The sequence below is a fragment of the Plecotus auritus genome (genome assembly GCF_963455305.1).
Source record: "Plecotus auritus genome assembly, chromosome: 4".
In the NCBI taxonomy this organism is placed as follows: Eukaryota; Metazoa; Chordata; class Mammalia; order Chiroptera; family Vespertilionidae; genus Plecotus; species Plecotus auritus.
The window spans coordinates 172,938,783-172,954,436 of NC_137775.1; the positions used below are offsets into that span (position 1 = coordinate 172,938,783).

The 15,654-nt window shown below is 35.8% G+C and overlaps 1 protein-coding gene across 1 annotated transcript in view; it reads right to left on the bottom strand.

Annotated features, from left to right (window-relative positions):
• Positions 1 to 2,692: 2,692 nt before the first annotated feature.
• The window catches only part of AGMO (alkylglycerol monooxygenase), a 296,193-nt gene continuing 283,231 nt past the window's right edge, over positions 2,693 to 15,654 (bottom strand). The window contains exon 13 of the mRNA XM_080665006.1: positions 2,693 to 4,724. Coding sequence (XP_080521132.1) covers positions 4,650 to 4,724 — 75 coding nt within the window. The 3' untranslated portion in view covers positions 2,693 to 4,649. The remainder of the gene's footprint in view (positions 4,725 to 15,654) is intronic.

The window sequence follows — 15,654 nt, forward strand, 5'->3', positions numbered from 1 at the left end:
TCTCTGAAATCAATAAAAAAATATATAAAAAACCGATAAAGAATGAAGCAAAACTGAGTCCCTACTTTTTTTTTAATTTAATAAATCTTCATTGTTCAGATTATTACAATTGTTTCTCCTTTTTCCCCCCATAGCTCCCCTCCACCCGGTTCCAACCTCACCCTTCGCCCTTATCTCCCCCCACACTGTCCTCATCCATAGATGTACAATTTTTGTCCAGTCTCTTCCTGCACCCCCCATACCCCTTCCCCCCTGAGAATTATCAATCCACTCCCTTTCTATGCCCCTGATTCTATTATATTCACCAGTTTATTCTGTTCCTCAGATTTTTTAATTCACTTGATTTTTAGGTTCACTTGTTGATAGATATGTATTTGTTGTTCATAATTTTTCTCTTTACTTTTTTCTTCTTCCTCTTCTTTAAGAATACCTTTCAGCATTTCATATAATACTGGTTTGGTGGTGATGAACTCCTTTAGCTTTTTCTTATCTGTGAAGCTCTTTATCTGCCCTTCCATTCTGAATAATAGCTTTGCTGGGTAGAGTAGTCTTGGTTGTAGGTTCTTGCTATTCATCACTTTGAATATTTCTTGCCACTCTCATCTGGCCTGCACAGTTTCTGTTGAGAAATCAGCTGACAATCGTATGGGTGCTCCCTTGTAGGTAATTAACTGTTTTTCTCTTGCTGCTTTTAATATTCTCTCTTTGTCTTTTGCTCTTGGCATTTTAATTATGATGTGTCTTGGTGTGGTCCTCTTTGGATTCCTTTTGTTTGGGGTCTCTGCAATTCCTGGACTTGTAAGTCTATTTCTTTCACCAGGTGGGGGAAGTTTTCTGTCATTATTTCTTCCAATAGGTTTTCAGTATCTTGCTTTCTCTCTTCTTCTGGCACCCCCATAATTCTGATGTTGGTACACTTGAAGTTGTCCCAGAGGCTTCTTACACTATCTTCAACTTTTTGGATTCTTTTTTCTTTTTTTTGCTTTTCCGGTTGAGTGTTTTTTGCTTCTTTGTATTTCAAATCTTTGACTTGATTCTTGCATTCCTCTAGTCTGCTGTTGGGTCTCTGTATAATATTATTTATTTCAGTCAGTGTATGTTTAATTTCTAGTTGGTCCTTTTCCATATCTTCGAGGGTCTCGTTATATTTATCGGCCTTTTCTAGGATATTCTTGAAAAGCCTTATAACCATGGTTTTGAATTCTATATCCAATCATTTGTTTTCCTCCATTTCTTTCGTTTGTGATCTGTTTCTTCGTCCCCCCATTTTTCACTGCTTCCCTGAGTTGGTAGGGTAGCTTTGTGTGCTAGGTTTTCTATATGGCCCAGTGGGTCGGCCTCCCCAGTTAACCTGAGGTTGACACTTTTGGTGCACCCCTTTGTGGACTATGTGTACAGCCTTGTTGTAGTTAAGTCTTGATTGTTGTTGGTATTACTGGGAGGAATTGACCTGCAGGCCAGTTGGCTGTGAGGATCAGCTGTGTCTACACTGGGAGATTTTCGGTGCTGGAGAGAGCCTTATAGGATTAGCCTTGCCAGATTGCAAAAGCCTCTGTGCTCAGCTTGGAAGGGGTGGAGTCTCAGGGCGGAGCAGAGAGTCTTGGCTTCCCGTCAGCCCTGCCCTTGCACGTGAGTCTCCAGACGTCTGCCTTCTGCGGTTCCCAAGTTTCCGCCTTACAGTCCAGATTTCTTCTGTAAGAGCGTGGGTCCCCAGGGGCTCACCTGGAACTGCGGTTCAGTGCAGTCCAAACTGGGGTTCAGTGCAGTCAGGAGCTTCCGACTCCCTCCCGCTAGGGATAGCCTGTGGTAACCTCCGCAGTCAGTCTCTGTGCGCACTCGAGCCTCCAGACCCCTGTCGCCGCAGCTCCACTGAGTCTTCGTGTGCCTTTCTCTCTACCTGACAGTCCGAACTCCCCCTGTATGAGCCTGGGTCCTCGGGGTTTCACCCGGAACTGGGGTTCAGTGCAGTTGGGGGCTTCCTTCCCCCTCCCGCCAGAGAAAGCCAGCCAGGCACTCCACCGCCCTTCCTCTCTGCGCGTGCGTGTCTCTGTACCTCAGCTCTTTGCTGCTCCTTCTCCGTGAGCTTTCCTCTTTCCTTCTAGTTGTAGAATTTCCACTCAGCCAGCTTTCCTGTGGTTCTGGATGGTGTCCGTTCTGTCTTTTAGTTGTAGTTTTGAAATTGTTGTGTGGGGCAGCAGTTTAGTGCTTACCTATGCCGCCATCTTGGTTTCTCTCTGAGTCCCTACTTCTGATGCTTAAAATATAACTTACTTTTCCATTATACAAAATTTAAACTTCCTCTGCTTTTCTAGTTTGAAAAATAAATGTACTTCAATCCTGCCTCATGAATCCCAATACACACCTTCAGTCTGACTCTTTCAATAATTAATTTTTCTGTTCAAAGCTTAAATAATATATTTTTAAATGAAGTTAACCAATTGATCAGTGTAACACAATGATTAATATTGGCAGAGCTCAATGAAGGACAGCATTCATTGATTTGGTGCTTATGTCTTTGATCTCTTAAACTGTAACTTTAAATCTAAGAAATATTGGAAGAATGGAAGAAAAATATTTCAACTGCCTTGAGTCTTCTCCCCTTTGAACCTTATGCTGCTTATCCCTGTCAGTTTCCTCCTAATGATTTTGGCAGAATCTTACAATCCCAATGAATAATGTACACAAAATGCCTGGGGTGATTTAAGTTAGTTTTATTAACATTATTGTGACAATTTAAAATAACAGAATTACTGTCTGCTTCTCAATCTACCAAAACAAATTGACCAAACATATCAGACACATGTATCACAAATTAATCTGTTGAATCAATTAATTCTGACAAATTCTATACATTTTCATTACAGTTATGTCTTTTCCTGTAATGTAGATTCTTAGGTTATGTGGTTTTCAATGGTAAATATAATCCTAGGCAGACAACTAATGTAATACACTTGTTATGATGATAAGTATTTACCTAAGCACAATTTTAGCAGAATGGTCAGACAATGGTACATTTTATCTCCCTATTTAATCTGTAAAAGACCATATCATATTAAGAACTGGGCTAGCCTCAGAGGGAGGAGGAGTGAAAATTGGTGGAGGAAATATCAATAATGTAAGCAATGCAGATAACACCATCTTATGGGCAGAAAGTAGCAATGATTTGAAATGACAGCTGATACAAATGAAAGAAGAAAGTATGAAAGCAGGACTGCATTTGAACATTAAGAAGACAAAATTTATACCCTAGCCCAGTGGTCGTCAAACTGCGGCTCGCGAGCCACATGCGGCTCGCAAGCCACGGTTTGCCGCTCTGTTGACTAATAAGTTTGCCGACCACTGCCCTAGCCAATTTGGCTCAGTGGACAGAACGTTGGCCTGCGGACCAAAGGGTCCTGGGTTTGACTCCTGTCAAGGGCACATACCTTGGTTGCAGGCTCCTCCCTGGCCTAGGCCCTGGTTGGGGCTCTTGCAGGAGGCAACCAATCTATGTGTCTCTCTCTCATTGATGTTTCTTTCCATCTTTCCCTCACTTTTCACTCTCCCTAAAAATCAATGAAAACATATCCTTGGGTGAGGATTAACAAAAAGAAGAGGAAGAGAAAGAGTTAGAAGAAGAAGCAGCAGCAGCGATTTATGACTATAGGAGAAATATGCATCTTTAACATAGAAAATTAAGACATTAAAATTGTTCATGATTTTGCTTACCTTGATTCAGTCATCAATTCAAATGAAAACTGCAGTCAAGAAATCAAGAGAGACATGGAAAGGCAACAATGAAAGAATTGGGAAAGATCAAGAGCAACGGTGTGTCATTAGAGACCAAGGCTAAGATCATCCACGCCTCATATTCCCAATTACCATGTACAGAGGCAAAGGTTGGACAGTGAAGAAGGTTGATAAGAAAAATTTACTCATTTGAAATGTGGTGTTGCAGGAGAGCTCTACAGATACCTGTGGACCTACAGAAACATGAACAAGAGGATCCTAGAGCAAATTAAATCTGAAACACTATTGGAGGCAAAAATGACAAAATTGAAGCTGTCCTACTTTGGACACATCATGAGAAGGCAAGGTTATTTGGAAAAGACAACAATTCTGGGGAAAAATAGAAGGCAGCAGAGAAAGAGGAAGATCAAATATGAGATGGTTTGACTGCATGAAGGAAGCCATAGGCTTGAGTCCACAGGAGCTGAGCAGGGCTGTTGAAGACAGGACCTTGTGGACATCACTCATTCATCAGATCGCCAGGATGTGAAGCCCACTCAACAGTATGTAACACAAACAGTTTTAGCAAACAGCAAAGGGAAAGTTGTCAAGTCAATGCAAATGGCACCTTTACTCTTCTTTACTATTTTATGTTTTCTCCCTTCCTTTTCTTCTTCTCATTAGATGCTACCAGTGGATATAATATCATTACATTTGAAATCATTTACTGTCATCTCTATCAATAAAGTAACTGCAACTAACTTTAATTTTAAGAGGAAATAATAAATATGGAAAGCAAGCAAGAGTATATAAGTATATTATCTTTCACTAAATAAGTGGTTCATTAATTATGACATAAGATCATTATTTTTATAGTTGGTATTAACATATTGTGGTTATAGACAACTAATTAAAATGAGAGAATTGCGTACAAACTGAAATTATTTCCAAAGGCCAGAGGCAAGTTGTTGCATGCTTCTTACTCCCCAGAAAGCAATGCAGATGGAGAAAAAAATCTGAAGAAAGAAAACACAAAGAGGAAAAACAATTAAAATTAAATCAGTACCTTCATTCAACTGAGTTAAAAATATGGATAAAATAAACTAAATATTTTCAACAGTTAGATAATTCAAATTGAATGTAGCAGTTATTCACTGACAGAATTTAGCCAACCCAGCTAAAAACATGCTATGTGAAGACAGGAGTGGAAGTAAGATGTTTTGTCTCTGTGGCTTTATATATATATATATATATATATATATATATATATATATATATATATATATATTCTCACAAATCTGGGTCATTTATAAGGATGGGGCTATATAAGTCAGATACTGAATGAAACAGAACTTTCTTCTAGCACTTGGGCATACCACTTACTGTATTGTAGTAAATGATCTCATTGTTTATATAGCTTAAACTTTTGGAAAGGGAGAAATAAAAACATTATTAAAAACTAATTTCTTTATAAGGTAATATGATCCAGCATTTTATGAACTTTACCCAACATGAATTAAATTATAAACACTACTGCTGACTTACCTTCTCAATCTTTTGATCTTATCAGGTATAAAATATAAATGCAAAATTCTTTTTAAAATTGAAGATGTAACTACGTCATAATAAGCATTCATAAGAGTTTATTGAGTTTATTCTTTACTTTCAAGTAATACCACATATTCTCAATAAAACACCAAAAATTACCCAAATGAAATTCTTGATTTCTACTGATGTGAATAAAAATGACTATACAGTCATCCTTAGTAAGAATTCTTGGTTGTAGAACTTTTCACAATGAATCATCAAAATGCCATAATGGATGTTGTCTACTTCACTTGAGGTAAAATCCAAGCACTAGTCATATTCTTTACACCGTCAGATCTTTCCTAATCTAACTCTTCCTCTTATAATTACATAAGTGCTAAAGCTATAGGATTGCTTATATGATCATCATTTTTGGTGTTACTAGTATGATAATGAAAAAGAATAATGCCCAAATAGCAAGATTAATGAGATCATTGTGTAAGAGTTTCCCCATCTTTTTTTTGTGTGTGTGTGTGTGTGTGTGTGTGTGTGTGTATGCAAACTTCCTCTCCAAACTATTAAAATATGTCCAGTTTCCTCTTCCCAGGAAGAAGATCACTATTTGTGAAAGATCCATAAAAATATACAAAGGAGCACATTTAAGTAATAAGATGGAGGCATGGGAAACCTTCTGGAATGATGGACTGAAGTGAAGTCAGGGCCATTAATTGAGGCCAGCCACTAATTCACAGAAAATACTCTGAACTGTGTTAATTTTTCTATTAAAGACTAAACATGGAAAACAACAACAAAAAAACCCTCCTAAACATTGATATTTATATTTTATGGGTCGGTTGTTCAGTTTCATGTGAACTGTCTGGTTCTTTCTAGAGAACCATTATCCTTTACATTCTAAAATCTGAGTGTTTTCTTCAAATCCATGCATTCCTTTTAGCCTATAACATCTACAATATGAAAAAAATAGCCAAAATAAAATCAACAATCATATTGAAGCAGAAGTCAAGAATAGTATTAACATTTTGGAGTTACCTCAGAAATCAAATACAATATATTTAAAGTCTGGTTTTGATTTTGTTTCTTTTGACTGTAATTCAAGAGAAATGACCTCATGGGATTTCTTATGATGGTTCCAGATAAAATAATACCAGGGTTGGAGGGTATTTGTGAAAGGCCTTAGATTATGCAATGAATTTATTTGTCTATGATGATAGGTTAATATTGACAGAGAGATAGCTGAGAAGACAACTTTCAAGTGAGAGATAAATCTGTAACATCAGGATAAATAGTTTAGTTTGGTTCCATAATAATCCTTAAGCAATTAATGGGTACTTTGTGTTGTACAGGGTCCTGAAATCTGAAATATATTTGACAATAGGAGTTTTTATTGGTTTTCAATCTAGTGCATAGGGATCGTAATTATTATTTCCATGAATGAAGGTTGGGGAAAACAATTTCAGTGAAACCTCTAAAACTATATATAAAATCTTATAAATATGTCATAATTCTTCCCTTCCTCAATTCCCACCCCTTAGATGATCCACAGTTTCGCTTGAGGTTCCAGAAATATTAATAACTTCTGATCTAGCAAGAGAGTGAAAAAGATTACAATTTCAGTTCAAGCCTTTGTTGTTAACTCACCATTGTACAACTAAATCTTTCCCCTTTTGAAACTATAATCAATCTCTGGCGGGGTAGCTCATTTGGTTGAGCATCTTTGTAATACACCAAAGTTGTGGGTTTGATCCCCAGACAGGGCACACAGAAGACTCAACCAATCAATTCATAAAGAGGTGGAACAACAAATCTCTCTCTCTCATAAATAAATAAATAAATAAATAAATAAATAAATAAATAAATAAGAGAAAATAAACTGTAATCAAGTCCTATTTACTTTAGGAAACATTCCTAACACACAGATCTTGTACTTTCCAATTTTATAAAATGCTTTTAGAGTCTTACCAAAAATTCAACATTGCACATTTTGCAGTTTTATTTTGTTTATCTGTGTTGTTGTTGTTTTCTAGGCCCTTATGTTTTATCCCTCAAAGTGATGAGGGGTAAAGGCTGATGAATCATAGGGGTCAGATTCAGATTCAAATTAATGTTTAGGCTAGGCATTGTCATAGGTACCTTTTACAAGAGTGTGATGTTTAATTCTCATAAGAAACCATGAAGAATTGGTACCCAGTTTGCGGATGAGGCAATGGGAACTCAGGATTTATGTGGTTTACCAAGAAATCACAAACTACAAAATTGCAGAGCTGAGGTGATGTTCTTCATTTACGTAGTGCCCCCCACCCCACCCCCACCAGAAAATCTAACTGCACATCCTTGGAAGTCAGGTCAATGAGTATGAACATCAATAGTGAATTCATTTCCCCTTTTTTAGTCATCGCCTGCACTTGCCTGGTGATTTTTGAGTCAGAAAATGTTAGGTTTCTGAGACCTTTTCACAATCAATATTTTAAGTATAAATGGAGTTCTTATATATAATGAAATCCAGATTGGCACAGGAGCATAGAAATTACATGCAATGAATATGTCCTACTCAAAATATGTATAACCCTGAAATATTAATCCTGTTTCATTAGAAAATAAGTAGAAAAAAACAGATTTGCTTTTATATTTTTGAATATATGTCTGTGTGTACATAATCTAAATATATTATTTATATAAAATTTTAAGCTATAAAATTATTTAATGTGTATTCAATATAACCACTTGATTATAACAGTCATTCCATTTTAAATTTTCCCTCATCCAATCTTTCTCTTAATTTTCATATCAAGCTGTTATTTTAGCGCTCCATAGTTGATGGTTAAATATGTCACTTGAGATCCATTCATTAACACGTCTCATTCAACTATTTGTTAAATGAAGATAGAATTATTACTCACACTAGTAGCATAAGAAAAAATGGCAACCATAGTTTTTTTGCAAAATTCTTCTCTAGTCTACAGATACTATGTTTCTGGATATGTACAAACGCAACAAACACTTATTTTAGCCTAAATCTGAGCAAGTCCCATGATTTTAACACCTGGATCCAAAATATGTCAAGCCCTCGTTGTGCTAACACATCATTAATGGCCCTCATCTTCATGCTATTTCCTTGACTTCCTAGGGCCCTCGACTCTGATGACTGAACTTTGGCCTGCACAGATGCTCTCCATGTTTCCTCCACCCCTTTCCAAAAAGTTCATCAATTGGCAGGTGGCTAATCTGAGTCACTAATCTACACTAAAACCCAGTGGGAACTGATGTGTTATTCTGCTGGTCCTCCCCGTTTAAAAAAATGGCTCTATGTATGAGCAAGTCAGGCATCTAATCTTAAATGAAAGAGAAAGTATAAGAAAGTGTGCATGTAACCTCTCCTCAAACTGCTATCCCTTAAATTACAAAGTTATACCTATGTCCATATCCATCTCTCTTGGTTTAAATCCACCTATTGTATATATTAATAAATGACCTCGTGAGCAAAGACAATTAAATATCACCTTGAGAAGTGGACAAATTTTCATTAGAACTAGCTAGCAACATCTCACTTTTCAAAGCATTTAACCATTGGCTAAACATGTGAATAAAATAAAAGCTGTAACGTACCCAACAAGAGATATAAAATCTCTGAAATAGTTCAAATTTATTTTGATTCCCAAACATGTATTTATTTTTAGAAATATGTATTGACATAGAAAACAATCACTGAGATGTAATATCTCATATAATTATATGCCTATTCGTAGTGGTAATATAATTATAACTAACTTGTTCATTCAAATTTTTAAATCACTAAAATGTTGAATGAACAAGTTAGAGAAACTAAGTCATTTTGTAAATAATGGGTAAAATTTCTTGCTAAATTCTATCTTGCTAAGGAAGAAACTTAAAATATTTTAAATATAAAATAGAATTTTTGTGAATTGAAACTTAATCACTTTCAAATAATTTAAAAAATACGCTACCATTTACATGGCTGTGTAAATAATTCTCCTGGAATGAATATCTCTTTTTGTATCCCTAACAAATAATAAGCTGTCTATAAATAGAAGAGTAAATTTTTACCTAAAAAGTATTTCTCTGACATTGATGAAGTTCATAAAATACCAGTTAATTGCCTATTTAACACAACCATAACAGTAACAATTAATTTTGATGGAAACACATTAGTCATACAGAAGCTTTTATGAAATTCTTTGGGAAAAAAAGCAATTCTTTCTTAAATATACTTTTAAACATAATATACTGATTTTTTTTTGAGATGACCATTATCTGTTGTACAGATAAGAGCTTAATCAGAGATCAAACTTGAATTGTTAGAAAATATCTCTATTTCCTATTAATGCAAGAGAACAAATGGATACAAACGGAAATTGGACTCAAATGTACTGAAGGTTCTTTTGAAATGAAAACATTAGGAATATATTAAGTAATGATAGATTCCGCCCCCCAGAACTTTCTAAGAATACCATTTGACAAATGCCAACTCAAAAGAAATTGAGAATGATTCTCCCAATTATCCTATATCTGACTAAAATACTGACATGTACATGCAGACAAACAAACAACAGGCTTAAAAGAAAGAACTTACAGACACTACACCTCTTACTGGGAAGTTTTGTGTCTTCTCTCTCTGTTTATTTCTATACCCTATTCAAGACCAGGTACAACTACAGCTGTTTGATATGTGGTCTTATAAATATTTATTACTATTTAGACTTTAAATAAAACATTATTATTTTATGTTAGTTCTAAAAATATATATATTAAAGTTTTTCACTAAGGAAAAACAACATAAAAAGAAAGTTTATGTGAATACTTATGAGATAACAATGCCTTATTGGAAAAGAATATATACTTTCCTTAATCATTAAATATTTTCAAATATGAATTTTTAAACAATATATTAAATATACCACAGTCATATTATTTTTTTAAAGAAAATAAACACAAATTAAAATTAGAACAAAGTTTTAAAGTAATTTGGCTGAACTCTGAAACTGGAAAACTCAGATATTCACTATTTTACTACTATTAGAGGCAAAAGACCTTTATAGTTTTAGTGACAAAAATGTACTAATTTAATTTAAACACATAAAAAAACCCAGAAACTTTGCTGCAACCACTGTTTCAGTTTCTCAGAAATGAATACATCTTATTATGTACAATGATTTATGCACTTCTAAAATTCTACGCTGCTCAAGAAAGTGTGTATCCTTTTTAATAATACTCCTATAGAATATCCTATTGTTTGTCCATACCACATTTGCACTATCACAATAACATTTGAAAAGAAGAAATATTATTAGTAAGAAGATTTGCAATCACTTAGAGGTCTCCAAAACCTACCTACAATTCAGCAAAGACAGTTGGCATGAATTGGCTACTGTGCATGCAAACTCATCTGGTGGAAATTGTATAAACCATAATTAGCATTGAGTGAAAATAGATGCTACATTTCTCAAAAACATCTGTGGATTTTTCATCTTTAAATTCAAAGTTATAAAAGAAGTATCTTTATAGATATACATTACAATGATATTTCTTACATTTATATAGTTTTCCTGGGATATTTCTAAATATTTTAATCACATGCTTTCTATATCCAGGCTTCCTTCTTCTTGTTTTTCCATATTATTATTACTATTACTAGAGGCCCGGCGCACGAATTCGTGCATGGGTGGGGTCCCTCAGCCTGGCTGGTGATTGGGGCTGGCCGACGGGAGTGGGGGAGGGGCCACGGGAGGTTCCGATGAGGGTGATTGGGGTAAGCTAGCCAGGGAAGGGGCCATGGAGGTTTTCCGGCTGGCCGGGGGGAGGGACCTTGGGTGGTTGGCTGTGGGAGCGCACTGACCACCAGGGGGAAGCTCCTGCGTTGAGCATCTGCCCCCTGGTGGTCAGTGTGTGTCATAGCGACTGGTTGACTGGTCATTCAGTCATAATGGTCACTTAGGCTTTTATATATATAATTTTAGTTTGCAGTTTGTCATAAGGTCAAGTGCAAACGATGCCCAACTTACCACCACTAACAGAAAAATTAGAGACAATCAAAGTTGATAAGACATGGTATATATCCATGGGATGATTAAAATACATGCCTTTTCAAAACTAAAGCCTGACTTTATATCTTTCTAATCATTCAAATTCTTAATTCTATAGAAGACTAAGAACTTTTAGAACTTTTTTCTTGAACTACAGGAGAGAAAACAATATGGAGATATGGAAAAAAGGTTGCAATAAGGTCAAATTAATAAAGGACCAAATCTCACTTGTTCAGAATGAATGTTATGGTGACTGCTGACCATACTGTTGGGAAAAAATTTAAGAAAGGTATACTTTGTGGAAAACAATATTTTTATACATACTCTTCCTCTTGTACTCACCATGGACCCTCACAGTCTTTCCTTTTTATAGATGTCAGAAGGAAAAAGAAATCAGGGAAATTAAAAATTTTAAGGAAAGTCTATTTTAGTTTTTATAAAGCTGGGAATAAAACAGAGTAAAAACAATAAGAAGGCACTCAGTGAACATTATCTACTTTGACTCTGTGCTGAGACTTTTGTGTATACTAAAATTAGTGATGGCCTAACAATTGAAAATAACCTGACCCCTTGACTGCATTTTTTTTTGAAGTACAAGAGAGTTTAGTAAATTTTAAAATCCATTAGTTAATATTTTAACTTTCATATTTCTGCAAGTAAGTTCTATCACTAGAAATATTTCATTTAATTTACCTCTGTATGACTAGCTTTACTACAAAATTGTTTCCCTCATATTTAGCATAAATTTTTGAATAAAATGTTGTTGGATTAATTATGGCCCTGAAGTGTCTTAACAGAACTCTCTGTAATGGTGAAAGACATGATATTTAACCCAAAATAAAAATACTACACCATTTAAAACCCTTTTATTTTTGATTATTAAAATTTAAAGCATTTACATTATAAAATAAGAGCTTTGTTTCAACAAGAATTATCAAGAAAACCATTCATTCCTACTCTACCAGAATGCCATTTTTATGGCAAATGAGTGGCAGTCCCTGCCAAAGAGTCCCATCACAAGAGCATCTTGATTTTCACTGTATCCTATGTAGTAAGAGCAGGCTTCTGGCATCTCTCTCACATAATTAAGATCCTAGGTCATTTCACATGGATTATGATTTTTAACACTTGATATACAAAAATGTATATATGGAAGAGCATGTTTATAAGTGGAGAATATTATTCAACACTGCTAATCCCCGTCTTTTAGTGTGTTGTTAAAAAATTATTTTTACTTGCCTACTATCTAGGAAACAAAACAAGTCTCTTAAAAAATGGGTTCATTTTTAGGGGGAAAAATGCCATGTTTACAGAAATAACAGTGATGTCTGGTTTTAAAAACAGGACAGTATATCTTGGAAACATATGTTTTGAAAATATTCTTTTGCATTGTTTTTGCTTGTGTCAAAGAGATCATTACAGCCCCAGTAAGTACCTCCAAGAGTAGGCTAAACAGAAGGCCAACAGCCCACGTATGGCTTGCACCTTGAGGGATTTCTTTCAATGTTCTGCCAGAGATGGGAACAACCAAAAGGTTTCTCACGTAAGTCCTAAGTCATAAACTGCATCCTACCAGGCCAGCCATGCCAGAACTAGACCCCAGGGTATTCAGAGACCTGGCTGGTGGGGAAAACAATGACTACTTCCCAAGGAGGCCACAGCTGCTTTCCTGAGAGACACCCCAGATGCCTGAATTTCCCTTTACTTTCCATTTCTGACTACCTGTTCTGGCAACAGTTCCAACAAAGGGGGAGAAAGGCAGCGAACCCAGCTGTTTTCAATAAACCTTGGCAATGTAGGTACTGATTACATAAACACTGCAAACATTCAAGGAGCATATTTTCTAGCTTTTGCGCTATAAAAAAGGTGTGCGCCTGTACCAACACCCTATATCTCCTCCACTCCAAATATTGATGACGATGACGACCATGATGATGCAGAAGATAATAACAATAATAATGGCTTTAGTATGAATACAAAGATTAGTATAGGAAACATGATATAATGTATTGCTAGGAAAGAGCTCATATTATACAAAGAGAATGGAAAGATATGAAACGTCCATATTTCAGGAATAAGAATATATATTTTATTCCTTTATGGAAGGAGAAAAAAATGTACACTTAACTTACTTGATGTTTTATTTTTCCCACAACCAGGCAAAAAACAATCAGATGTTGCATTACCCATCTGCATTAAAGTAAATTTTCCTTTTCATTCACATATATTTGAAAATACTATTTTAAACTTAATATAGGTAAATTATCCAAAAAAGTATTTTAGTGCCATATTACATAAGGTTCTCTGTTTATATTAATATCAGGTCCAGAAAAATAGAAAAGATGTTATATTCTAATTAAGATTAATTTTCCCTGTTTAAAATCTATCTATCTATATCTATATCTATATCTCCACATTTTGGATCTGACATTTGAAAACTGGAAGATTTAAATAACTCACTTATACTCATATGTCACAAATGCAGGTTTAATATGTTTAAATGTTTCCTATACAGTATTTTATATATCAGATCAAGAATCTATACAAACATCTTAGTAGCTGAATTAGAGCTCCAGTAAGATATGTTTCTAGGTGTATGTTTAATTTCTTGTAGAGCCAAGTGAGTTTTTATTATTATGAACATAATTGCCTTTAATTCTTTACCTTAAGATTCTCATTAATTTTTACCTCAGTGGTTCACAAGAAAGATCTTTGGCTATGCCAATTTTCTTCAATATATCTGTTGTTTTTGCCATAATTTTCCTTTCTCTGACTATGGTATATATTGTGTTCTATGGGATCTAAATTGAACTCTTTCAAAGAACAAATGATACTGAATAAAAGCAGCGGAGGGAATATTTTTCAAGTAGTTCTAGAAAAATAACTTTGGTAAAGTGATCAACTAATAAGTCAAACACAAAGCTACTGATGGGAAATCTGAATATCATTGGTAAATTAGTGAATAGACTAAGAATGATAAACCACATACACATTGCAATTAATTTAGAACATAAAACTAGAACCAGAAGAACTTTGGGGAAGAAGTAAGATTCAGTTATCCCAACTCAAGCCATTATTTCGCCTCAGGAGGTTACATGGCATTTCAGTTTCTGCCTCTATAAAGTGGGAATGATAGCTTTCCTATTTTTTCACAAGATTATGGTAAATATGTACTCAGTTATTGAAATTGTAAAGTATTATAAAAATATAAGATAAACTACTAAGCTTGCTATTTTTCTTGCTAAAAAGATTCAATAACCAAAAAGTGAAAACAAGAGAGGCAGATAAAGATTCATGCATTATAAGTAGAATTTGGAACTTGGGAGATCTTAGCAATGACAGTTCTTTCTCATTGATGGACATGTTAAAATTATTCTTTTAAAGCTGTGGATATATAATTATCACTGGGGATATATACCACTACAAAGTAGGGTAAGATTTTAGTAGGTAAGTACAATTATAGATATAGTTCCAATTTTTAACTCATCCTATAAAGACATGGAGTTCAATTTCTTGATGAGTTTTTAAAATGCCAGCATACTGTTAGTGTCCTACAATGTTTTTAATTATTTATGACACAAAAATATGGAATAAATAGTATTTCTCTCCCACCCCTATTACCAAACTACTCTTTTGATATTTCCCACTACATTAAATTTTCTATTCATAGCTAAAATTACTTTTAAAATAATTACTTTTACACAGTTGTTATTACAGGGGGATCCTGAGCAATATAATGGACATTATCTTCCTGAAAAATCTCTCTATATAAAAGCCTAAGTGACTGGAATGACTGGTCACTATGACGTGCACTGACCACCAGGGGGCAGATGCTCAACACAGGAACTGCCCCCTGGTGGTCAGTGCCCTCCCACGGCCAACCTCCCTCAGCCAGCCAACCTCCCATGGTCCCTCCCTCGGCCAGCAGCCCCGATAGACTGATTAGGGCCGGCCCCCAGACTGGGATGAGGAACTGGGGGTGGGTGTAGATGTGGCCCCTTTCCCAGGGGGACCAAAGGCCAGCTCCCTCCTCGGGGCTGGTGGCCAACCTCCCATGCCCTGTCACTCCCCAAGGCCGGCAGGCCCTGATTGGCCCACCACCTGCCTGCCACGGTGGTGGCACAGTGGCGAGGGAAGGAGGAGGGGGGAGGTGAGGAACCGCACAGTGGCGGGGTGCTGATGATGGCGGTGCCAGCATTTGGCATCCCTTCCTTCCGTGTCCGGCCTGGCAACCATTGCCTCCTCTCCAGCATGACCCTGATGGGCCTGGCCTTGATCAGCCCTCGTCGCCAGCCAGGCATAGGGACTCCACCAGTGCACGGATTTCATGCACCAGGCCTCTAGTTTTATAATAAATAAA